The sequence below is a fragment of the Dendrobates tinctorius genome, unplaced genomic scaffold, assembly GCF_039654945.1.
Source record: "Dendrobates tinctorius isolate UK_male_01 unplaced genomic scaffold, ASM3965494v1 ptg000047l, whole genome shotgun sequence".
NCBI classification, from domain to species: domain Eukaryota; kingdom Metazoa; phylum Chordata; class Amphibia; order Anura; family Dendrobatidae; genus Dendrobates; species Dendrobates tinctorius.
The window spans coordinates 1,875,670-1,902,843 of record NW_027361715.1 but is presented as its reverse complement, the minus strand read 5'-3'; the positions used below and the strand labels follow the sequence as shown (position 1 = coordinate 1,902,843).

Below are 27,174 nucleotides of genomic sequence, written 5' to 3'. Positions count from 1 at the left end.
TACTGCTCTAGAGGAGATCTGCATGGAGGAATGGGCCAACATACCACCAACAGTGTGTGCCAACCTTGTGAAGACTTACAGAAAACGTTTGACCTCTGTCATTGCCAACAAAGGATATATCACAAAATATTGAGATGAACTTTTGTTAATGACCAAATACTTATTTTCCACCATAATTTAAAAAATAAATAAATCTTACCAAATCAGACAAGATGATTTTCTGGTTTGGTTTTCTCATTTTGGCTCTCATAGTTGTGATCTACCTATGATGTCAATTACAGGCCTCTCTCATCTTTTTAAGTGGGAGAACTTGCACAATTGGTGGCTGACTAAATACTTTTTTTTTCCCCCTCTGTATATAATACATAATGTATACACAGAAACATTACATATGAACACACATACGTTTACACACACATATATACATACTTTATATATACATATCTGTTAGTAAAGTGTAAGTATATATGATTGTGTGCATGTGAACAGGTGGAAATGTTTCTGTTCAAAAGCAAGTGACTGTATAATAAGTGTGTGAGTGTATATTAATATATATAGAATCTTTGTGCTGAATGCATACATCATTATTTTCATCATTGTTAATTTATATATTGCTGTTCCTTTTAACGTCATTGCAAAGTATGAACTCTTTGGAAAAATATGACTCGGGACAAAGTTTTTCTTTCTTTTTATTTAGTGTATAGTTTTTTTTTTTTGCCAAAAACAAAGCGAGAATGTTTTTACCCCTGCATCATACTAAAGCCGGTATCACTCCCCTCTTATAGTGCTCGTACATGAGCTTATAGTTCGGTGTCCCGGGGGGGAGTGATCACTCTACAGAGGGGCTTTGTTTATTTGCATACTTATATAGCACATGGTTATCTCCTATCCATAGAATTCAGTGAAATCAGCGGAGTCCATTGAGGTCATTCCAAAATTCTGTTCGTTTCTAAATATTCTCAACGCCTCCACTTTTTTTTTAGGTGAATTAATAGAAATGTTATCATTCCGTTTTTTAGATACTAACTTATTTCTGTATCTGATGCATTATTCTCCCACAAAATGTGCCTTATCCGTATATAAATCAGCAAGGTGCTCATGCAGCTTGTCCTAAAACACGTTAGGACTCTAATAAAGTAGGTAAGCAACTCTTGCCAATCGCCTGTAAATTCCAGAAGTCTGTGAAAATAGGAAACTTTTCTTTTATCCTATAAAATTGTCTGATTTTATCGATAGGTTGACGACCTGTCCGGCTGCAATGTGTTCTCTGTAATATGTTATGACCTCATTTGACCCCATGGATGGTCTAACAAAAAGACGGCGAGTTCGGACCGGTCCGGGTTTTCTGTGCAGCAGATACTTGTTAATGTATATAGGTTTTGTCGCCTGACACGGCTTGACTAATGTTTCCCTGAAAGGAAGTAAATTGTTAAAAAGCGCTGCCTGCAGCATTCACAGGGTGTATCAGTGCTCATGTGACAGTCCTGCGATCGGCAGAAAACATGTAAGGTCCCTAGACTGTAAAACAAAGCTGCACAGAACGCGCGTCGAGTTAACGCTGCGCCCCGCTCCCGCCGTACACGGGCCAGAGCCGGGGCTTTCCATGCACACTGGATGGATGGAATGTCGGCTCTTCCTTTTTGCGTCGGATGAACTTTAATGATGATGAGATATGGTGTGTGACTGCAGATTTTGGCTGTCAGCGCGTCGGAGCGTACTGCTGCATTCCAGATCCTAATCTGCTGTGTCACTAACAAGTGTGCATCATTTGAACCTTTGCAGAGGAAGGAATCAATCACGAGTGCAAGCTGTGCAACCAGATGTTTGACTCTCCAGCGAAGCTCCTGTGTCACCTGATTGAGCACAGCTTCGAAGGCATGGGAGGAACCTTTAAATGCCCCGTTTGTTTTACAGGTAAGGGTTAAATGTTGCCGATCGGAGCTCCAGGTGTATGACTTCATCCGGACGCACCATGCTCTTTCGATGTCCCCGTCACCAGTTCCCTGTATCGCTTGTATTCCAAATCCAATCCGCTCATCTGCCAGGATCCTGATTTGATTCTGGCTCTCGTCTTTTTAAATTTGCCTTCCAGGACATTCCAAGTTTCGTCGATTTTTCTCCTTTCAGGATTATTGTATATTTGATCTTGGGATATTTTTTTGGCCAGATTTTACTGCAGATGATGTCATAGGGGAGTCATACAATGGAGACTGGATTTCCCCGGGAAGCTGAGGCCCAGAGAACCGACCCTAGAGGGACCTCGGCCCGGCCGTTTTTCTGTAAATGGAGATATTCTTGGCATATGATTCTACTTAACGGCTTCAATTCTGACATTATCCAGAAATTCTATTGTCTCCTTTGTAGATGGAAAGTTGTAATGTTCTGCTTGTCTCTGTGCACATTTTTTTTTCTAAAACCATAAAGTGAATGAGTAAATTCTTAAAGGGGTTATCCAGTGCTGCATCGGCATCGGAGGTGAGGGGGGTGTCAATGTTCCGACCCTACACTCCCCATGATCTGGAGGTGGGGGCACATGCATGATACTTCCCGATCATGCAGGTATGTAGGGTCATGATGTCATCGTCAGCACTGAATAACCCCTTTAAGGGGTAGTCCTGTTTAAAATAAATATCCTTAAATATACTTGGAATTGTTCATTTCTCAAAGGTGCCCTGATCGAAAGATATCAGACCCAAAAGCTCCACTTCCAGCTTGTGATTGACAGAAGACAGTGGTTTCTTGTATCATTACGTCATCATTTGTGTGTGTGAAGGGGGCTGGCTCACTCCAATAGGTGTCGATGCATAGACAAAGAGGGGGCAGGCTTGGTAATTTGAATGAGCCAGCCCCCTTCACGAACAGAACTGAGGACATGCTGACACTGATACATAGTTTAGATATTTTTTAGATGGGTAATCTGGAGCAAAATTCACAACAGTTTGGATTTGTTTCAGATTTTGGCTCCCCCTATTAAATTCATTATGTAAAATCTGTAACAAATGTGCCAAAAATATTGACAAGCCGCAGATACAAAAACTGTGCCGCAGGTGGATTTCGGGGCTGAAAATTTCCACAGCACATTCATGAGATTAGTTCAAGGCACTTTTCTGCTACTTTATTCTGTGGCTGATTTTCTGTCCAAAAATCCAAACTGGAAATCCTCAATAATTCTGGTTTGTGTAACCGTACATTCAATCTGAGCCACTTCACCGGGGATCTGAGTGATGGTAAAAACACAGCAATGATCTACAAGGCTGGGGGTTCAGATTAGACCTGCGGTTGGGCCAGGATTTATGGCATTTAAGACTTCTGACCAAGGACTTATTCTGAAAACAGAAAATTGCAGATAACCTCTTCAGAGAGGAAATGGACAGGAACTGTAATGCTACCTATTGGAAGTAGGCGAATTGCATGGCTTTTAAGTCTCCTTGTGCTGATCTTGGTTCTTTCCATAAGGAGAAACTTTACCCCTTAAGCAAGCTATCAGAGGCCTCTCACCCAGCCAAATCAGACCTCACGAGTGGCTCTAATGAAGGGCAAGCACCTGAAACCAAATCAGACCTCACGAGTGGCTCTAATGAAGGGCAAGCACCTGAAACCAAATCAGACCTCACGAGTGGCTCTAATGAAGGGCAAGCACCTGAAACCAAATCAGACCTCACGAGTGGCTCTAATGAAGGGCAAGCACCTGAAACCAAATCAGACCTCACGAGTGGCTCTAATGAAGGGCAAGCACCTGAAACCAAATCAGACCTCACGAGTGGCTCTAATGAAGGGCAAGCACCTGAAACACGTGTCTGCAAATAGAATTTTTCTTTTTCTCTTCTTATCCTCAAACATGTGGCAAAGCCCTTTAATGGGTCGATATTGACGTTTAGGATTACTGCCTTTAATAGATTGCACTAAGGGACTTTGCTACCTGATTTAGTATGAGAAGCCATGCCAGAAGCTCCATTTGCAGTCACAAGTTTTGGGGTGTGTGCCCCTCAACAGTGCAAAGCAAGAGAATGAATTTGGCTGGGTGAGAAGCCTCTGATGGGTTCTAAATGGTACATTTTCTTCTTGCGCAGAGTGCCAAGTTGGCATAAGGAGACTTGTAGGCCATGCAATTTTCCTACTTTGAGGAAGAGGAAAGGATCTCTATGAAGGGGCTATTTGCATCAGTCCTTCTCGTTACAGGCGATTTGATAATGATGGGTAACAGCACTATATACAGTAGATAACACAGAATCCATTATTCATAATAAAGGATGGTCACAGCTCACCCCCTCTCCCTTCCTTCACAATTACCTTTTTTAAGTCTAGTATTAGGCTTAGTGGCTAGTGTGAAAACTAAAATTTTGGAAATTTTTTTAAATGGTCACATGGTAAAATATCATTTTTTTTACTAACATTTAACAGGTAATTTCCTGGTGACACTTTCCCTTTAAATACCTCGTGGTGGCATATCACCGGAGTCTTTAACAAACTCCAAATACATGGTGTGAAAACAAATGTCATCTACAAGTTAGTGCGCTCTCCTCCTTTATGATGTGCAGAACGGCAGCGCTCTTGTCATCAGTAAATGTCGGCACATGGGAAGCCGGTGCCGCGTAATTTTTGTGACCATTTCAGCTCTGGTCAAGGAAGGAAGAGGACTGAGGCATCAGGGCTACCTACTGGATGTAGCCATTTTCAATATCGACCCTTTAAACAGCCTTGCCACATGACTTAAAGCAGAAGCTCCATCTAGAAACGTGTTCCTGGTGTTTGCCCCTCATCAGTACAAATCAGAAAAACTGGTTTGGCTGGGTGGGAGGCCTCTGATAGCGGTCAGTGTTGACTTGTAACCTCCTGTTTTGTGGCTCCCGATCTCTGCGGTACTTCCTGCCCTTTCTGTGACCAGTCCAGTCCCAGCATCCAGTATATGTTGTGATATTCCCAGTATGGGAGGCAATGTCTGACTTTACTTCTCATCTATAGTTTTCGTACAGGCAAATAAACTGCAGCAACACATATTTGCGGTCCATGGGCAAGAGGATAAAATCTACGACTGCTCCCAGTGCCCACAGAAGTTCTTCTTCCAGACGGAGCTCCAGGTAAACTTTTCTGATGATTATACCGCGATTGTGAGTCTTTTCCACATAAAATCCTCTCACTATTACAAAATGTTTGACAAAGACGGAAATAAATCTGCAGCTCTGTGCGAGCGCTAACTGCGGCATTAAATAACTCTGTGTAGGGGTGAATGAAGATGATGGAAAGACGACAGAACAGAGAAAACGGGCTACTAGGAATAACTAGTGTGTGGTTTCTTTAAAGGACTTTCCTTCTACGACCAAGTATAGGACTTTCTTTATAGGACAATGTATATGGCTTTCTAAATAGGACCAAGTATAGGACTTTATTTCTGTATAGGACTTTATTTCTGTACTAGATGGTGGCCCGATTCTAACGAATCGGGTATTCTAGAATATATATGCAGTTTATTTTTGAAGATTTGATAATAATGCACCCCCCAATCCTGATATGTATGGTTCTCTCACCCCCAATCCTGATATGCATGCTACCCCTCAACCCCCTATCCTGGTATGCATGGTCCCCTGACCCCCCAATCCTGGAATGCATGGTCCTCTCACCCCCCAATCCTGGTATGCATGGTCCTCTCACCCCCCAATCCTGGTATGCATGGTCCCCTTACCCCCCTATCCTGGTATGCATGGTCCCCTCACCCCTCTTTGCTGGTATGCATGGTCCCCTCACACCCCAATCCTGGTATGTATGCTCACCGTCACCCCCCTTTCCTGGTATGTATGGTCCCCTCACCCCCCCAATCCTGGTATGCATGGTATCCTCACCCCCCTTTCCTGGTATGCATGGTCCCCTCACCCTCCAATCCTGGTATGCATGGTCCTCTTACCCCCCTATCGGGGTATGCATGGTCCCCTCACCCCCCTATTGGGGTATGCATGGTGCCCTCACCCCCCCAGTCCTGGTATGCATGGCCCTCTCACCCCCCAATCCTGGTATGCATGGTCCCCTTACCCCCCTTTCCTGGTATGCATGGTCCCCTCACCCCCCTTTCGTGGTATGCATGGTCCTCTCACCCCCCAATCCTGGTATGCATGGTTCCCTCACCCCCCTTTCCTGTTATGCATGGTCCCCTCACCCCTCTATCCTGGTATGTATGGTCCCCTCACCCCCTATCCTGGTATGCATGGTCCCCTCACCCCCCAATCTTGGTATGCATGGTCCCCTCACCCCCCAATCCTGGTATGCATGATTCCCTCACCCCCCCCTTTCCTGGTATGGATGCCCCCCCCCCTTTCCTGGTATGCATGGTCCCTTCACCCCCCTTTCCATTATAGCGGCGACCAATCAGCGTCGCAGCCCTCTGTCCGTGACAATCAGCAACGCGGCCCTGTAGCCGCGACCAATCACTGCCGCGGCCCTGTACAAAAATATTAAAAAATAAAAAAAAGTTATTCTCACCTTCCGACGGCCTCCTGTTTTCTTTCCACGCGCCCGGCCTCGGGTTCCCAGTAATGCTTTGCGGCTTAGACCACTGATGACGTTGGTCTTCTTTCTCGCTCTCGCGAGAGTGACGTCGGCCTTCTTTCTCTCTCTCGCGAGAGTGACGTCATCAGCGGTCTAAGCCGCAAAGCATTACTGGAAACGCGAGGCCGGGCACGTGGAAAGAAGACAGGAGGCCATCGCAAGCTGAGAATAACTTTTTTTTATTTTAATTCTCTTTTTTATAGATTAAGGCCTGCGCATGCCGCTGATTGGTCGCGGCCTGAACCAATGAGCGGCAGGCGCAGCTTACCGTTACAAACAGCTGCACCTGTCGCTGATTGGTGGCGGCCACGACCGATCAGCGGCTCGCGATTTCGATTACAGACAGACTCGGTGAGGCGTGTATATGTGTGTGTGTATATATATATATATATATATATATATATATATATATATATATATATATATATATATATATATATATATATATATATATATATATATATAGGACCGGACCCAATATAGAACTTTATTTCTGTATGAGACCAAATATAGGACTTTATTTCTGTATTGGACTAAGTATAGGGCTTTATTTCTGTATAGGACCAAGTATAGGGCTTTATTTATAGGACAAAGTATAGGACCTATAAGGGATCAAGTATAGGGCTTTCATTCTGTATAGGGTCAAAGTATAGGACTTATTCTGTATTAGACTTTCTGTATAGAAGTTTCCTTCAAAATAGGACCATGTATAGGACTTTCTGTATAGAACTATGCTAGGTTTTGGGACCAAGTATAGGACTTTTTGGTCTAATGGGCTCCATGTTCTGCAGTTTCAAGGACAAGCATTATCCAGTTTTCTTTTTGGGATGCATTAGGTTCAGAATCCAAGATCTAATTGATTCATACATTTTTCTTCCAGAAAATCTTCACAGTAATCTTTTGTACTCGGAGCTACATGCAGTACAGACCAAAAGTTTGGACACACCTTCTCATTCAAAGAGTTTTCTTTATTTTCATGACTATGAAAATTATAGATTCACTCTGAAGGCATCAAAACTATGAATTGACACATGTGGAATTATATAATTAACAAAAAAGTGTGAAACAACTTAAAATATGTCTTATATTCTAGGTTCTTCAAAGTAGCCACCTTTTGCTTTGATTACTGCTTTGCACACTTGGCATTCTCTTGATTAGCTTCAAGAGGTAGTCACCGGAAATGGTCTTCCAACAGTCTTGAAGGAGTTCCCAGAGATGCTTAGCACTTGTTGGCCCGTTAGCCTTCACTCTGCGGTCCAGCTCACCCCAAACTATCTAGACTGGGTTCAGGTCTGGTGACTGTGGAGGCCAGGTCATCTGGCGTAGCACCCCATCACTCTCCTTCTTGGTCAAATAGCCCTTACACAGCCTGGAGGTGTGTTTGGGGTCATTGTCCTGTTGAAAAATAAATGATGGTCCAGCTAAGCGCAAACCGGATGGAATAGCATGCCGCTGCAAGATGCTGTGGTAGCCATGCTAGTTCAGTATGCCTTCAATTTTGAATTAATCCCCAACAGTGTCACCAGCAAAGCACCCCCACACCATCACACCTCCTCCACCATGCTTCACGGTGGGAACCAGGCATGTAGAGTCCATCCGTTCACCTTTTCTGCGTCGCCCAAAGACACGGTGGTTGGAACCAAAGATCTCAAATTTGGACTCATCAGACCAAAGCACAGATTTCCACTGGTGTCCATTCCTTATGTTCTTTAGCCCAAGCAAGTCTCTTCTGCTTGTTGCCTGTCCTTAGCAGTGGTTTCCTAGCAGCTAATTTACCATGAAGGCCTGCTGCACAAAGTCTCCTCTTAACAGTTGTCGTAGAGATGTGTCTGCTGCTAGAACTCTGTGTGGCATTGACCTGGTCTCATCTGAGCTGCTGTTAACCTGCGATTTCTGAGGCTGGTGACTCGGATGAACTTATCCTCCGCAGCAGAGGTGACTCTTGGTCTTCCTTTCCTGGGGCGGTCCTCATGTGAGCCAGTTTCTTTGTAGCGTTTGATGGTTTTTGCCACTGCACTTGGGGACACTTTCAAAGTTTTCCCAATTTTTCGGACTGACTGACCTTCATTTCTTAAAGTAATGATGGCCGCTCGTTTTTCTTTACTTACCTGCTTTTTTCTTGCCATAATACAAATTCTAACAGTCTATTCAGTAGGACTATCAGCTGTGTATCCACCAGACTTCTGCACAACACAACTGATGGTCCCAACCCCATTTATAAGGCAAGAAATCCCACTTATTAAACCTGACAGGGCACACCTGTGAAGTGAAAACCATTTCCGGTGACTACCTCTTGAAGTTCATCAAGAGAATGCCAAGAGTGTGCAAAGCAGAAATCAAAGCAAAAGGTGGCTACTTTGAAGAACCTAGAATATAAGACATATTTTCAGTTGTTTCACACTTTTTTGTTAATTATAATTATATAATTCCACATGTGTTACTTCATAGTTTTGATGCCTTCAGAGTGAATCTACAATTTTCATAGTCATGAAAATAAAGAAAACTCTTTGAATGAGAAGGTGTGTCCAAACTTTTGGTCTGTACTGTAGGTACCAGGTTCGGTGGTACGATCAGTGACTTAGTAGGCTTCTGATGCTCTCCCTAAGTTTTATTTCCCACTGCATTCTTTAAAGCTCTACAGGTGATCCCATCATGGCCGGTCTCTGGATCTCTGCACTGACTGCACCCCAACCCTTTCCTTTGACTCTTTCATGACTGCTTTACCCTGCAATCAGGAGACCACTGGAGCCCGCGCTCGATCTGAAGGACGGGGTTGGGGATTACCCAACACGGAGAGCTCGGGCTCCCTTCCCATGAATTCCCCACCGTCTGTCCACTTGCACCAGGCAATTGAAAACTTAGATATTTATGTCATGAAACTACCATAAATATTCACATAGCTATATAAAAAGAGAGTCTGTCAGCACAAAATGACTGTTCAAACCAAGCTGGGGCGCTTGATGCACTCTCGGCAAGGCAGAGCAGTTCAGGACACTTTCCCCACGTACTTGTTTTGCATCCACCTCCTTGATTGACAGCTCTGGCTTTATAGCATACAGAAGAGGACAGAGATGGATGGAAAATAGGCAACGAACAAGTGTGAAGCTTTTGCAATGTGTTAATTAGGTGGGCATAACACCCCCTTTCCCCCCCACAAAAAAGGAAGTGTCTGGGGAAAAAAAAGCAAGAAACCCCTTTAGCACAGGACATATTTCCCAGAGGAAGGCCCTGGTTCAGAGCCGAAACGTGTAGCGAATAAAATCCATCTTGCACTTGTTACATTTGGATTTTACATTTCTTCCGGTGCCAACGACAAACACTTAGTACACCTACGATTTTTGGGGTGTTTCCTTTCTTCTTGGTCAATTCTCTTATGCAATGGGTAATTATTTTGTTGTCAGACACTCGTGGAAGCCAAAGTCTGACATGGCAAATCCTTCTTTCCCATGATATTTGCTAATGGTAGAGTCAGGAGACCTTGTTTCACACAAGTAGGTCTTCCGATCGAAGTTCTAGTGTGTATGACCGCGGGTATGAGTCCGCCTTAACGCTCCTACGACATAGAAGACAAAGAAGAGGAAACGTAATGCGTTGTGTAAAGGTGGCCTTGCCTCGTATCCATGTCGCACACATCCTAGTAGACGGCCACCAGGAGAATGCCTTACCGGTTTTGTTTGATAAAAGTAATGTCTTTTGGAGGCCGAGCGACGGCTTCACTTCTACTGCACGGTAATGGTCCCCCAAGGCTCCGTTAATGCCAATTTGTTTTTCAGCTGATATCTGTACAGCAGGTACCTTTCTAGAATGAGATCAAGTCTGACATGGCAAATCCTTCTTTCCCATGATATTTGCTAATGGTAGAGTCAGGAGACCCTGTTTCACACAAGTAGGTCTTCCGATCGAAGTTCTAGTGTGTATGACCGCGGGTATGAGTCCGCCTTAACGCTCCTATGACATAGAAGACAAAGACGGGGGAACGTAATGCGTTGTGTAAAGGTGGCCTTGCTTCGTATCCATGTCGCACACGTCCTAGTAGACGCCCACCAGGAGAATGCTTACCGGTTTTGTTTGATAAAAGTAATGTCTTTTGGAGGCCGAGCGACGGCTTCACTTCTACTGCACGGTAATGGTCCCCCAGGGTCCGTTAATGCTGATTTGTTTTTCAGCTGACATCTGTACAGCAGGTACCTTTCTAGAGTGAGATCAAGTCTGAGTAAATCATCTGTACATCAGCCCAATACAGGGATGACGCGTCGATCGGTCACAAAGCAAAAAGTGTCTCCGTTCACCTCACATGCTACTCCTCTTATTTGGTGTTAATCCGTATGAGTGAGCCCTGTGTTAGCGATTCTCTTAGGAGATTAGGCGCTCTGCTGTATTCACTCATGTGGAAGCGGCTTTCAGCATCCAGCCCTTCTTCCCCTCACTAGACATCCATGTCCTTGCAATCATAGCTAATACAAGACCATTAATTCTTTTGCTGTGCACCATAGATATGGCATGCGGTTTGGCCCAGTGACCTTTTTTAAAGGATGTATTTAGCTGCAAAAGCGGAAACATAATGTAAGATATGTACTATCATAGCACCATTGTGTTTTTCTTTTACAACTTACTCATTTGGATGCCTTTTGCCTTTAATATCGCGCATATGAGAGCACATAGGGAGCCACAAAGATAGGGGGACATCTAACACTATAATGTCTCCTATGATTCCGAAATTATCACTATCTCGTCTCCTATTTTGTCCAACCTGGTATACATGATTCCGAAATTATCACTATCTCGCCACCTATCTTGTCTAACCTTGTATAAATTATTCCGAAATTATTACTATCTCGCTACCTATCTTATCCAACCCCGTACAAATGATCCCTAAATTATCACTATCTCGCCACCTATTTTGTCCAACCTTGCATAAATTATTCCGAAATTATTACTATATCGCTACCTATCTTATCCAACCCCGTACAAATGATCCCTAAATTATCACTATCTCGCCACCTATCTTGTCCAACCCCGTACAAATGATCCCTAAATTATCACTATCTCGCCACCTATCTTATCCAACCTTGTATAAATTATTCCGAAATTATTACTATCTCGCTACCTATCTTATCCAACCCCGTACAAATGATCCCTAAATTATCACTATCTCGCCACCTATCTTGTCCAACCCCGTACAAATGATCCCTAAATTATCACTATCTCGCCACCTATCTTATCCAACCTTGTATAAATTATTCCGAAATTATTACTATCTCGCTACCTATCTTATCCAACCCCGTACAAATGATCCCTAAATTATCACTATCTCGCCACCTATCTTGTCCAACCCTGTATATATGATTCCGTAATTATCACCATTTTGCCACCGGTAACCAGCCTTGTTATTAGGGCTATTTCCCAATCTAGATGCCCAAGTACAGACTGCTGTTTCAGAGTACTTGCCTTTCATTAGTGCAGAGCAGGGGTTTTATCTAATTGAAGGAGACTAAACTGATAAAAGAAAAGATGAAATAGAGATTAAAAATGATCAGGAATGCCAAAAATGTTGATACACTGACCTAGTGATCAAGACTTTTTTGCCCATTTTCTGCACCATGTCCCTGCCAGCGTTTTTCACAACATAAAGGCATCTCCCTAAATTACCACGTCATTAAGATTATTTAGGAAATGGTGGTACAAGTGAGGAATCCCCAAATTATACATGAAAGAATGTGTATAAATGAAAAAATAATTAACCACATGTATGATATATGTTATTTTTCTATATTCTTTCTTTAAAAAAATTGAGAATTTCTGACACGGAACCCACCCACAAGCCCACATCACTAAAAGGAAAGGGGGTTTAAGTATAAAATATATTTATGGCCCCTTATGCTAGATAAGCGATACAACTGTAAAGGGACATTTACACTGCAAGATAATCGTCAACGAGCATTATTAAAAACAGGCTGCTGATCACCCGATGGTAAAATGATCTTTTGTGCAGCAAAAAAAAAAAATCCTCGTTCTCGGCAGCGCATTGTCCCGTGTAAACGTGTCCGCTTACTTGGTCTGCCTGTGTAAACAGACATTTAAACGACCGCTATCTGTAAATACAGACGTTTAGACTATTTCCAGTTGCATTAGACTGAATTTCAGATTTCCCCTTGATTCTTATTCTTGAACCTCATCTGTTCATATTCCCTCACGCTAGCAAGTGGATTCTTCTATTCATATGTATAGAGGGGGTCAAACTCGAGCCCCATTTTATCAAAAATAATTACTTTGCTGGGCATAGGATTTTAAAGACCAATTTTCTATTAACCTCTGAATCCATCCATTCCTGTGTGAGATTCAGGAAGGCAACAGTAATAATTGTAATGGCAAAGAAAGTTTGCTTTTTGTTACTTTAAAGGTAACCTGTTAACTGGAAATTTGAGCCCTAACTTAAGGTATGTTTGTAAAGGCCCTTTAATTTAAACACATACCTATTTGCTTGTTACATGCATAACTTTCTTGTAGCATTTAGTTGGGAAATTGCAGAGAAATTAGTGTCTGACAGTTTAATCACAAGTGCAGTGGGCGGGACACTGCACTTCCAGCTCTCATTCCTGTCTCCTGATTTCCCCATGTTCCGTCAGCCTTCAGTCTTTGACAGATCATTGCTCTCTCTTCACCTGCCCAAGATTCTGCGAAGGCGGCGAATCATTGCCTGGAGTCGTCTCGTCAGATGGGGCAGCGCACATGCAGTGATCTCCTGATGATGTTGCAGAAACCTGCCTACCAATCTGCGCATGCGCGGCCCCTTTTGATAAGACTACCCCGGGCGATGATTTGGCTCATGGAAACTATCACTGCCTGGAGTTGTCTCTTCTGAGTTGGCAGCGCATGCGCAGATTGAGAGGCGGGCTCTCTCAAGCAATCTGCGCATGCGCGGCCCCTTTTGATGAGACTATCTGGGGGCGATGATTTGGCTCCTGGAGAAAATCACTGCCTGGTGTAATCTTTTCTGCATTGACAGTGCATGCGCAGATTGATGGGCAACCTCTCTAGCGATCTGCGCGTGCTCTGCCCCTTTTGATGAGACTACCCGGGGTGATGATTTGGCTCCGGGAGAGAATCACTGCCTGGAGTCGTCTCTTCTGAGTTGGCAGCTCATGCGCAGATTGATGGACAAGCTCTCTCTAGTGATCTGCGCATGCGCTGTCCCTTTCGATGAGATGACCCCTGCGCAGAATCTCTGGCAAGGGAAAAGAGAAGCGTGACCTGGCAATGAAAGATTCAAGGTCAACAGCTGGCAGGGAAATATGGAGACGGGCATGAGAGCTGGAAGTGCAGTGTCCGCCCACTGCACTTGCGATTTAAAACTTTAGAGCTGTATTGTTCTACTCTTTCTAAACTAAATACTACAAGAAAGGTACAAGAAAGGTATGAATTTAATAGGCATTAAAGGGCCTATACACACATGGCTTTAATTAGGGGTCCAAGTTCCTGATAGGTCCCCTTTAAATACGTTACTGGTACTTATGTAATATTAGTTTTTTGGGGGAGTGTCATCAGAAACTGACCTGTTTAAATCAGGTTTTGGTGTACCATGTATTTTTTTTAAATTTGAGCAATGTTTTTTTTTACTAGAAATCAAAATTGGTAATTGCAATTTTCACAGAGACCACTGAGACTTTTTATGCTTCCTGTCCTTTCAGGAAGAGTTTTCAGCAGTGTCATTAATACCAGAGGCAGGGTTACTGAGACTGGTAATAACTAGAGATGGGGAAAATGGGTTTGCAGGACTCTGATCACTGATTACCCAGGGTGATGTACACAGGTCAGCTGATCAAAAGAAGAGCTAGGAATGCTGGGAGGTAAGGAAATTTGCATGCCTTCTGTCCATCGGCCACAGATTACTTACCTGCCTGATGGATTGGAGTCCTGTGAATCGATTCTTCCATCACTAAAAACACCTGTATATACAGGTGATAAAATAGAATTCACTAATCACAAAAGGTGATTGGTGGATCCTGCTCGGCCTACGTTCCCAGTGAACTTTGCGCTCGCTCATTAGATGCTTCAATACAATATATATGGTCCATGTCTGTCCACTGTGGCTAATGTAAATGCGCATTTCCTGAAACAACAGGAAGTAGGAGTATAAATTGGCCCCAGTGGCCAGTGTGGAAATTGCAGAATTATTATCTTTATTCAAGATTGTGATGGAAAAAAAAAATACTTGCAAATTAAAAAACAGATCAAACAAATAGGTCATTTTTTATTCCCTTTGAGTCATATTATTCATCACTTCTGAGAACGTTTTCTGTAATATGAAAACTCTGGGAAAAACAAACTGAAGTAGTTGGTTTTCTGCTGGTTCAGAGCCAGTGAAATCCTGTCACCGCTTCTATTTTCAACTTGGTAAATACTATAAACCAGTGTCCTGATTATAGTCTTAATGGCCAACTGTTTTACCCAATTAGCATTCTTAATTACACGGTTGCTAATTTCATAAGAGCTACACGTAGCAATTCTGTGCAAATATCAGCTTTCAGTGAGCTGGAAATTCAGATTTCTAATTGTCAGTATGCAGTTTATATCTCAGCAAAATATGGCCAGAGTATGACAACGAGCTGGTTGGTAAGAAGACACAAATCTAGAAAGAATATGAGTGTAACAGTCTGACTTTCCTCATCACGTAGGGTAACTTCCCTTCATTTTCTCCATACACATGGTTTTGGATCCCTATGACTATGAAAACATGGGAATCCAGAGTTCCCTGTGTGAATGGCACACCACTGAGCATGTGCGACCACTGCTCCATTGACTGGCTATAGGAGTGGTGGTCGCACATGCTTCCTACCTCTCCAGTCACACGCTGCACTTTGGGCTTCTTGTTCTTGGGATCGGTGATGATTATGCAGTTATCACCTATATTGGGGAGAGGTGACAAACTTTGTATACGGGACAACCCCTTTATTAAAAAAAAGTGGCTTAAGGGCAAGGAATATAAAATTAAAACCAAAATTCCACTTACCTGTTGATTCTCCGTCGTACAAGTTTTTGTACCCCTTACTTGACCGTGCAGGTTATGGATGTGACCTCACTGTTGACCAGGTGATACTGTTATGCTTGGATCACCGAGGAGGAAAGCAAGACCAAGCTAAGCCACAGAAAACCAGAGAGGTTGGTAATTAAGCGGATTGCAGACCCCTGATCCTATCCACACAACTCGCAGTAGCCGTGGAGCGTTCCTACGATGATCCTAGACGCCTCGACACAGCCGGAGAACTAAATAAGCCTAAAGCAAGAAAGGGGAAATCTAAACTGCCCCAGAGCAGACCCCAAAGGGATAGACAGCCCCCAAACATATATTGTCGGTGAGACAAGATGAAAACACAAACGCAGGCAGGAAAATAGACTGAGCAAGCGATGGGGCCCAAACTAACTAGACAGGACAGGAAAGGAAAGGCTCTGTCTGCAATCACGCAAAAAACCCTGAAAAAAATGCCCAACACGTCTGATAGAAAAACACTGAAGTCACTAGACTTCGCCCACTATATCAGCACTCTGGTATATTCTGAAAGCAGAGCAAAAAGAGGCCAATCTAATAAGGGAAAAAACAAACTGGCACAAGCAGTAAAATAAGGATGAAAACTCAGCACAGCCCCAGCCGGAGCTGGCTGACCACACAAAACTGAAGTAGACAAAACCAGATCAAATGTGAACAATAGCAAAAGACGTTTCCAGCTCAGTCCCTGCATGCTCAGCTAAGACTTCAGGAGGCAGGAAGAAATCGCCAGCAGGGATAGAGGGAGTGCTGTCTTAAATCCAGTCAGAAACTCCAGATCTCCAGTCATCCTTCTCATTATCAGGTGGCAGGCCTCTGTTAATTAGATCAGCTCCATTACCTCCAGTAACCACCAGAGGGAGCCCGGAAAGAGAACTCGCGACCCCTCTGTCAATATAACCAGCTCCACTACCTTCACTAGTAACAACAGGATACCATTTAAAGGGGTACTGTAACGTTTGGAAGTTATCCCCTATACGAAAGGTAAGAAATATCTTTCCAGCCACTGGGGGTCTGACCACGAGGGTCTCCATTGATGTGGGGATCAAAGCACCTTATGAACGGAGTGGTGGCTGCTCCATTCATTCTTAATGGAGCCGCCAGAGATTGGCAAGCACTGCGCTCAGCCAGTCTTTGGCACTTCAATAAGGATGAAAGGAGTGGCAGCAGTGCGTATAACCACTGCTTAATTCTAAGGGGCTCTTTAGAGCCCTGGTTCTTGAAATCAGTGTGGATTCCATCGATCAGGAAATTTTACTCTATCCCATAGATGGCACTTACAAACTTGAGAATATCCCTTTAAATGGAATCTGTCAGTAGGATCAACCCACTTAAGCCATATATATGTGCATGTAGGTCAAAAAATGATGAGTAAAGTAATGCCTTGATATCTGTAATCCGATGTTTTATTCCAAATAAATCCACCTTTTTCCTAATATGTAAATGAGTAGTTAAGAACTATGGGCTGGGCATAGATCTCAAAGAGGATCTCCCCGCCCCAGAGCTTATTTTAAACGAAAGGAGGCGTTACCAGTGTGAGACCTGTAGATTAGAAGAGCAGACTGTCAGCCATTACATTGTTCCCCCCACTTTCATTTACAAGAATCCTCTAGAGGTAAATTCTCAGTGAGATCTATGTCCCTCCCATAGATCTTAACAGCTCATTTACATATTAAGTAAAACGTGGATTTCTCTGGAATAAAACATTAGATCTCGGATATCAATGTGTCATTTTACTCCACTTTCTATGACCTACATGCCCGTATAGACGGCTTACGAGGGTCGGGCCTACTGCCAGATTCCCTCATCATATCTCCACTTTAGGAGTATATTGAGTTTTTTGGAGCCATGGTCTCTCGGTAGCAGCATTGCTCCTTCTGGTTCCTATGATTGAATATCGTATATTTCACCACACCTGTTGTATAGATTCGGTCACTGCTATAAGCGACGTGGATCATGGATAGATTGGCTGTAGATTCGGATCCTGGGCCCTGAGTAATATATAGTGCGTCTGTGTGTATATATATATAGTGCGTGTGTGTGTATATATATACATTTATTGTGTGTGTGTGTGTGTGTATATATAATATATTTATTTATTTCTAGTCATTAGCAAAAGCATTTTTCTGCTTTGGAGAAGAACTGTGCGGTTCCCTCCTGCAATCCTTCGCTTATTTGATTTCTCTTGGAATAAAGCTCCGCTGCTTTTCCAGACATAACAATATATATCTGAGTGTTTTTACAAGAAATGTCTAGATCATTAAATATAATATGTCTCAGCTGCAGTTTTGATCAGCGAAGCATGCACACAATTCATCACAGCAAATTAGGTTTGTCTCTGGAACGTATTCTTCTACCGTTCTCCGGCACTTTGGAACTGCTGAAACTTATAATTAGCACAGACACCATTCGGGGTGAAAGGACAGAACGGATTTTTCTGGTAGGAATGTTCTCCGTACCTGCCCGATGTGTTCTGGAAAGCCGAGCCGGCGCTGTATCCGCACATGTATCCCTGGTCACATCAATTATTTATTGTTCTTAGTGAGGTTCTTGTCTGCAGTAAAGGAGATGTAGCATTCAACGTTTTATTCCGCCTGCGCTACAGTTGTTGCTCGTACACTAAAAAAGAAGCCTCTTGTTCGCTCGCACTGTTTGCAGTATCGACTTTTTGTCCTGACAATCAAGCGTAAATATCTTTCATTTAGTGAAAACAGATTTGCCATCAGAGAGTCAGATTAGGCGATCAGCCAGATACGATGGAGCACGATCCTCGATAGAAGCATTATCACCACCACCTGCCAGACATAAAAGAATAGATATACCGTACATTTAAAAAAAAAAAAAATTGTTTGATGCTTAAATCTGAGAGCAGCATGAAGTAGGGGCAGAGAGCCTGATTCTAGTGATGTATCACTTACTGGGCTGCTTGGTATAGTTTTAGTAGAATTTCTGTTTTCTCGGCTGTAAATGTAGCAGTGCTCAGACTGCTGAGCTCTGTTTAACCCCGACCACACCCCTGATTAATAGCTTTTCTCTGTACATGGTGCCCAATCAGTGGTGGGGGCTGAGTTACATGTTTTAGACAGACTGCCTTGCACAGGACACCTAGTCCAGCAGTGATAATCTCCTGCTTATTGAACCAGTTGTATTGAAATTGTAGCACACAGCCTATTAAGTGATGCACTGCTGGAATCAGGATCTCTATCTCTACATTATGCTGCTCTCTGATTAGCAAAAACCTGCTCACAGATTACCTTTAAAGGCCCCCATATGGGATAATTAGCCTACCCATGCACATTAAATAGCCCACCCATACACAGGAATGCTCAGCGCGTCCGAGAGTTCCTATGTACTCTACAACATTCCGGGCAGCCGCTTATTTCCCGGGGAACAAAAGGATTGTCTGAGATCACCTTCTCACCCCCAACATAATCTAACAGGGAAAAGTCCGGAGGCCCCCATATAAATTGGGATGTCAGGCACTCTGGCCCATATCTGTGAGTTTGGCCAACTTTTGTCATTTATGTTAATGGGCCTTAAGAGTTGTCCACTACTTTTATATTGATCAACCCTCCTTGGGAAAGGTCATCAGTATCAGATGCCAAGTGTCGTAACCCCTCCGATCTGATAGTGATCCATAGAAAAGTAGTGGACAGCCCCCTTTAAGACTAGTGGTTTGTCATAGACGACATAATTTGTGCTCCGGTGATCAGGGAGTAGGTTTGCCACCATCCACTTGTAACACTAAAGGGTATGACTCCCAAATCACATTTATGACCCCCTATCTACAAGGTGGGTGATAAATGTGGGGTCATTGGGCATCACATTGATGGTGGTCCCCAGCGATTGTACAAATGAGGCATACTGTCCGACTTTTCTCATGAAGGAATGGTCGCCCGTTTGCACTACCATTTCATTCAATGACTTTGGGGCCAATGGACATAGCCGATCCCAGTTCTCAAGATTGGTGGAGCTTTTATGGATCATAATGAGGTATCATGTGGGTAGGTAATAAATGTTTGTCTGCCAACCCCAGCTTAATTCCATAAACCATGAATGTAGCCTGAAAGTCCACATTTTTGTTCACACAATGTATGAATTAACAAAGTTGGCGACTTGGTCTATGTTGTGCTGAGGTCTAAACTAGAGCAATAGCGTATGGTCCTTCTAGTAGACTGTAAGGAGATAATGCCACCTTTTGTAGGTCCTTACATCTGCTGTAACTAGACCAATGCCTCTACAACATTGCCATTGTTTTTTGAATTGGTAAATACATTTACCTGGAGGATGCATGAAGTAGAATTCAAGAATTTAGACCTATATGAAGATCAGCTTGTATCTGAAGACATTTTTTAGATGATCGCCCCTATTCTAGATCAAATTTTGTGTACCAATTGTTTATTGGTTCTCTTCTTCCCCCGTATCTGTCTTATATGGTTCCTGTCATCTCCTGTAAAGTGCATCTTCTACGCCACAGTCCAATTGGCTCTGACCCGTCCTCTATCAGACAGTGCATCTTCTACGCCACAATATGATTGGCTCTGACCCGTCCTCTATCAGACAGTGCATCTTCTATGCCACAATATGATTGTATGATTGGCACTGACCCGTCCTCTATCAGACAGTGCATCTTCTACGCCACAATATGATTGGCACTGACCCGTCCTCTATCAGACAGTGCATCTTCTACGCCACAATATGATTGGCACTGACCCGTCCTCTATCGGACAGTGCATCTTCTACGCCACAATATGATTGGCTCTGACCCGTCCTCTATCAGACAGTGCATCTTCTATGCCACAATATGATTGGCTCTGACCCGTCCTGTATCAGACAGTGCATCTTCTATGCCACAATATGATTGGCTCTGACCCGTCCTCTATCAGACAGTGCATCTTCTATGCCACAATATGATTGGCTCTGACCCGTCCTCTATCAGACAGTGCATCTTCTACGCCACAATATGATTGGCTCTGACCCGTCCTCTATCGGACAGTGCATCTTCTACGCCACAATATGATTGGCTCTGACCCGTCCTCTATCAGACAGTGCATCTTCTATGCCACAATATGATTGGCTCTGACCCGTCCTCTATCAGACAGTGCATCTTCTATGCCACAATATGATTGTCCCTGACCCGTCCTCTATCGGACAGTGCATCTTCTATGCCACAATATGATTGGCTCTGACCCGTCCTGTATCAGACAGTGCATCTTCTATGCCACAATATGATTGGCTCTGACCCGTCCTCTATCAGACAGTGCATCTTCTATGCCACAATATGATTGGCTCTGACCCGTCCTCTATCAGACAGTGCATCTTCTACGCCACAATATGATTGGCTCTGACCCGTCCTCTATCAGACAGTGCATCTTCTACGCCACAATATGATTGGCTCTGACCCGTCCTCTATCGGACAGTGCATCTTCTACGCCACAATATGATTGGCTCTGACCCGTCCTCTATCAGACAGTGCATCTTCTACGCCACAATATGATTGGCACTGACCCGTCCTCTATCGGACAGTGCATCTTCTACGCCACAATATGATTGGCACTGACCCGTCCTCTATCGGACAGTGCATCTTCTATGCCACAATATGATTGTCCCTGACCCGTCCTCTATCAGACAGTGCATCTTCTACGCCACAATATGATTGGCACTGACCCGTCCTCTATCGGACAGTGCATCTTCTATGCCACAATATGATTGTCCCTGACCCGTCCTCTATCGGACAGTGCATCTTCTACGCCACAATATGATTGGCACTGACCCGTCCTCTATTAGACAGTGCATCTTCTACGCCACAATATGATTGGCTCTGACCCGTCCTCTATCAGACAGTGCATCTTCTATGCCACAATATGATTGGCTCTGACCCGTCCTCTATCAGACAGTGCATCTTCTACGCCACAATATGATTGGCACTGACCCGTCCTCTATCAGACAGTGCATCTTCTACGCCACAATATGATTGGCACTGACCCGTCCTCTATCAGACAGTGCATCTTCTACGCCACAATATGATTGGCTCTGACCCGTCCTCTATCAGACAGTGCATCTTCTATGCCACAATATGATTGGCTCTGACCCGTCCTCTATCAGACAGTGCATCTTTTACGCCACAATATGATTGGCACTGACCCGTCCTCTATCAGACAGTGCATCTTCTACGCCACAATATGATTGGCACTGACCCGTCCTCTATCAGACAGTGCATCTTCTACGCCACAATATGATTGGCTCTGACCCGTCCTCTATCAGACAGTGCATCTTCTATGCCACAATATGATTGGCACTGACCCGTCCTCTATCAGACAGTGCATCTTCTACGCCACAATATGATTGGCACTGACCCGTCCTCTATCGGACAGTGCATCTTCTACGCCACAATATGATTGGCTCTGACCCGTCCTCTATCAGACAGTGCATCTTCTATGCCACAATATGATTGGCTCTGACCCGTCCTGTATCAGACAGTGCATCTTCTATGCCACAATATGATTGGCTCTGACCCGTCCTCTATCAGACAGTGCATCTTCTATGCCACAATATGATTGGCTCTGACCCGTCCTCTATCAGACAGTGCATCTTCTACGCCACAATATGATTGGCTCTGACCCGTCCTCTATCGGACAGTGCATCTTCTACGCCACAATATGATTGGCACTGACCCGTCCTCTATCAGACAGTGCATCTTCTATGCCACAATATGATTGTCCCTGACCCGTCCTCTATCGGACAGTGCATCTTCTATGCCACAATATGATTGTCCCTGACCCGTCCTCTATCGGACAGTGCATCTTCTACGCCACAATATGATTGGCACTGACCCGTCCTCTATTAGACAGTGCATCTTCTACGCCACAATATGATTGGCTCTGACCCGTCCTCTATCAGACAGTGCATCTTCTATGCCACAATATGATTGGCTCTGACCCGTCCTCTATCAGACAGTGCATCTTCTACGCCACAATATGATTGGCACTGACCCGTCCTCTATCAGACAGTGCATCTTCTACGCCACAATATGATTGGCACTGACCCGTCCTCTATCAGACAGTGCATCTTCTACGCCACAATATGATTGGCTCTGACCCGTCCTCTATCAGACAGTGCATCTTCTACGCCACAATATGATTGGCACTGACCCGTCCTCTATCAGACAGTGCATCTTCTACGCCACAATATGATTGGCACTGACCCGTCCTCTATTAGACAGTGCATCTTCTATGCCACAATATGATTGGCTCTGACCCGTCCTCTATCGGACAGTGCATCTTTTACGCCACAATATGATTGGCACTGACCCGTCCTCTATCAGACAGTGCATCTTCTACGCCACAATATGATTGGCTCTGACCCATCCTCTATCAGACAGTGCATCTTCTACGCCACAATATGATTGGCTCTGACCCGTCCTCTATCGGACAGTGCATCTTCTACGCCACAATATGATTGGCACTGACCCGTCCTCTATCGGACAGTGCATCTTCTACGCCACAATATGATTGGCACTGACCCGTCCTCTATCAGACAGTGCATCTTCTATGCCACAATATGATTGGCACTGACCCGTCCTCTATCGGACAGTGCATCTTCTACGCCACAATATGATTGGCTCTGACCCATCCTCTATCAGACAGTGCATCTTCTATGCCACAATATGATTGGCACTGACCCGTCCTCTATCGGACAGTGCATCTTCTACGCCACAATATGATTGGCACTGACCCGTCCTCTATCAGACAGTGCATCTTCTATGCCACAATATGATTGGCACTGACCCGTCCTCTATCGGACAGTGCATCTTCTACGCCACAATATGATTGGCACTGACCCGTCCTCTATCAGACAGTGCATCTTCTATGCCACAATATGATTGGCTCTGACCCGTCCTCTATCAGACAGTGCATCTTCTACGCCACAATATGATTGGCACTGACCCGTCCTCTATCAGACAGTGCATCTTCTACGCCACAATATGATTGGCACTGACCCGTCCTCTATTAGACAGTGCATCTTCTACGCCACAATATGATTGGCTCTGACCCGTCCTCTATCAGACAGTGCATCTTCTACGCCACAATATGATTGGCACTGACCCGTCCTCTATCAGACAGTGCATCTTCTACGCCACAATATGATTGGCACTGACCCGTCCTCTATCAGACAGTGCATCTTCTACGCCACAATATGATTGGCTCTGACCCGTCCTCTATCAGACAGTGCATCTTCTACGCCACAATATGATTGGCTCTGACCCGTCCTCTATCAGACAGTGCATCTTCTACGCCACAATATGATTGGCACTGACCCGTCCTCTATTAGACAGTGCATCTTCTACGCCACAATATGATTGGCTCTGACCCGTCCTCTATCAGACAGTGCATCTTCTACGCCACAATATGATTGGCTCTGACCCGTCCTCTATCAGACAGTGCATCTTCTACGCCACAATATGATTGGCTCTGACCCGTCCTCTATCAGACAGTGCATCTTCTACGCCACAATATGATTGGCACTGACCCGTCCTCTATTAGACAGTGCATCTTCTACGCCACAATATGATTGGCTCTGACCCGTCCTCTATCAGACAGTGCATCTTCTACGCCACAATATGATTGGCACTGACCCGTCCTCTATCAGACAGTGCATCTTCTACGCCACAATATGATTGGCACTGACCCGTCCTCTATCAGACAGTGCATCTTCTACGCCACAGTATGATTGGCTCTGACCCGTCCTCTATCAGACAGTGCATCTTCTACGCCACAATATGATTGGCTCTGACCCGTCCTCTATCAGACAGTGCATCTTCTACGCCACAATATGATTGGCACTGACCCGTCCTCTATCAGACAGTGCATCTTCTACGCCACAATATGATTGGCTCTGACCCATCCTCTATCAGACAGTGCATCTTCTACGCCACAATATGATTGGCTCTGACCCATCCTCTATCAGACAGTGCATCTTCTACGCCACAATATGATTGGCACTGACCCGTCCTCTATCAGACAGTGCATCTTCTACGCCACAATATGATTGGCTCTGACCCGTCCTCTATCAGACAGTGCATCTTCTACGCCACAATATGATTGGCACTGACCCGTCCTCTATCAGACAGTGCATCTTCTACGCCACAATATGATTGGCTCTGACCCGTCCTCTATCAGACAGTGCATCTTCTACGCCACAATATGATTGGCTCTGACCCATCCTCTATCAGACAGTGCATCTTCTACGCCACAATATGATTGGCTCTGACCCATCCTCTATCAGACAGTGCATCTTCTATGCCACAATATGATTGGCTCTGACCCGTCCTCTATCAGACAGTGCATCTTCTATGCCACAATATGATTGGCACTGACCCGTCCTCTATCAGACAGTGCATCTTCTATGCCACAATATGATTGGCTCTGACCCGTCCTCTATCAGACAGTGCATCTTCTATGCCACAATATGATTGGCTCTGACCCGTCCTCTATCAGACAGTGCATCTTCTACGCCACAATATGATTGGCTCTGACCCGTCCTCTATCAGACAGTGCATCTTCTATGCCACAATATGATTGGCTCTGACCCATCCTCTATCGGACAGTGCATCTTCTACGCCACAATATGATTGGCACTGACCCGTCCTCTATCGGACAGTGCATCTTCTACGCCACAATATGATTGGCTCTGACCCGTCCTCTATCGGACAGTGCATCTTCTACGCCACAATATGATTGGCACTGACCCGTCCTCTATCAGACAGTGCATCTTCTATGCCACAATATGATTGGCACTGACCCGTCCTCTATCAGACAGTGCATCTTCTATGCCACAATATGATTGGCTCTGACCCGTCCTCTATCAGACAGTGCATCTTCTACGCCACAATATGATTGGCTCTGACCCGTCCTCTATCAGACAGTGCATCTTCTATGCCACAATATGATTGGCACTGACCCGTCCTCTATCAGACAGTGCATCTTCTATGCCACAATATGATTGGCACTGACCCGTCCTCTATCAGACAGTGCATCTTCTATGCCACAATATGATTGGCACTGACCCATCCTCTATCAGACAGTGCATCTTCTATGCCACAATATGATTGGCTCTGACCCGTCCTCTATCGGACAGTGCATCTTCTACGCCACAATATGATTGGCACTGACCCGTCCTCTATCGGACAGTGCATCTTCTACGCCACAATATGATTGGCTCTGACCCGTCCTCTATCGGACAGTGCATCTTCTACGCCACAATATGATTGGCTCTGACCCGTCCTCTATCAGACAGTGCATCTTCTATGCCACAATATGATTGGCACTGACCCGTCCTCTATCAGACAGTGCATCTTCTATGCCACAATATGATTGGCACTGACCCGTCCTCTATCAGACAGTGCATCTTCTACGCCACAATATGATTGGCTCTGACCCGTCCTCTATCAGACAGTGCATCTTCTATGCCACAATATGATTGGCACTGACCCGTCCTCTATCAGACAGTGCATCTTCTACGCCACAATATGATTGGCACTGACCCGTCCTCTATCAGACAGTGCATCTTCTACGCCACAATATGATTGGCACTGACCCGTCCTCTATCAGACAGTGCATCTTCTACGCCACAATATGATTGGCACTGACCCATCCCCTATCAGACAGTGCATCTTCTACGCCACAATATGATTGGCTCTGACCCGTCCTCTATCAGACAGTGCATCTTCTATGCCACAATATGATTGGCACTGACCCGTCCTCTATCAGACAGTGCATCTTCTACGCCACAATATGATTGGCACTGACCCGTCCTCTATCAGACAGTGCATCTTCTACGCCACAATATGATTGGCTCTGACCCGTCCTCTATCAGACAGTGCATCTTCTACGCCACAATATGATTGGCACTGACCCGTCCTCTATCAGACAGTGCATCTTCTACGCCACAATATGATTGGCACTGACCCGTCCTCTATCGGACAGTGCATCTTCTACGCCACAATATGATTGGCTCTGACCCGTCCTCTATCGGACAGTGCATCTTCTACGCCACAATATGATTGGCTCTGACCCGTCCTCTATCAGACAGTGCATCTTCTATGCCACAATATGATTGGCACTGACCCGTCCTCTATCAGACAGTGCATCTTCTACGCCACAATATGATTGGCTCTGACCCGTCCTCTATCAGACAGTGCATCTTCTATGCCACAATATGATTGGCACTGACCCGTCCTCTATCAGACAGTGCATCTTCTACGCCACAATATGATTGGCACTGACCCGTCCTCTATCAGACAGTGCATCTTCTACGCCACAATATGATTGGCACTGACCCGTCCTCTATCAGACAGTGCATCTTCTACGCCACAATATGATTGGCACTGACCCATCCTCTATCAGACAGTGCATCTTCTACGCCACAATATGATTGGCTCTGACCCGTCCTCTATCAGACAGTGCATCTTCTATGCCACAATATGATTGGCACTGACCCGTCCTCTATCAGACAGTGCATCTTCTACGCCACAATATGATTGGCACTGACCCGTCCTCTATCAGACAGTGCATCTTCTACGCCACAATATGATT

General features: G+C 44.6%; 1 protein-coding gene across 6 annotated transcripts in view; it reads left to right on the top strand.

Moving 5' to 3' along the window:
• The window catches only part of ZNF423 (zinc finger protein 423), a 272,352-nt gene that overhangs the window by 231,474 nt on the left and 13,704 nt on the right, over window positions 1-27,174 (top strand). For 5 of the 6 annotated variants that reach the window (XM_073576157.1, XM_073576155.1, XM_073576156.1 and 2 more), the window contains 2 exons: window positions 1,783-1,914; window positions 4,963-5,078. The exons of the other annotated variant lie outside the window; for it this stretch is intronic. In XM_073576157.1, the coding sequence (XP_073432258.1) occupies window positions 1,783-1,914; window positions 4,963-5,078 (248 nt within the window). The remainder of the gene's footprint in view (window positions 1-1,782; window positions 1,915-4,962; window positions 5,079-27,174) is intronic. 6 annotated transcript variants of the gene reach the window in all.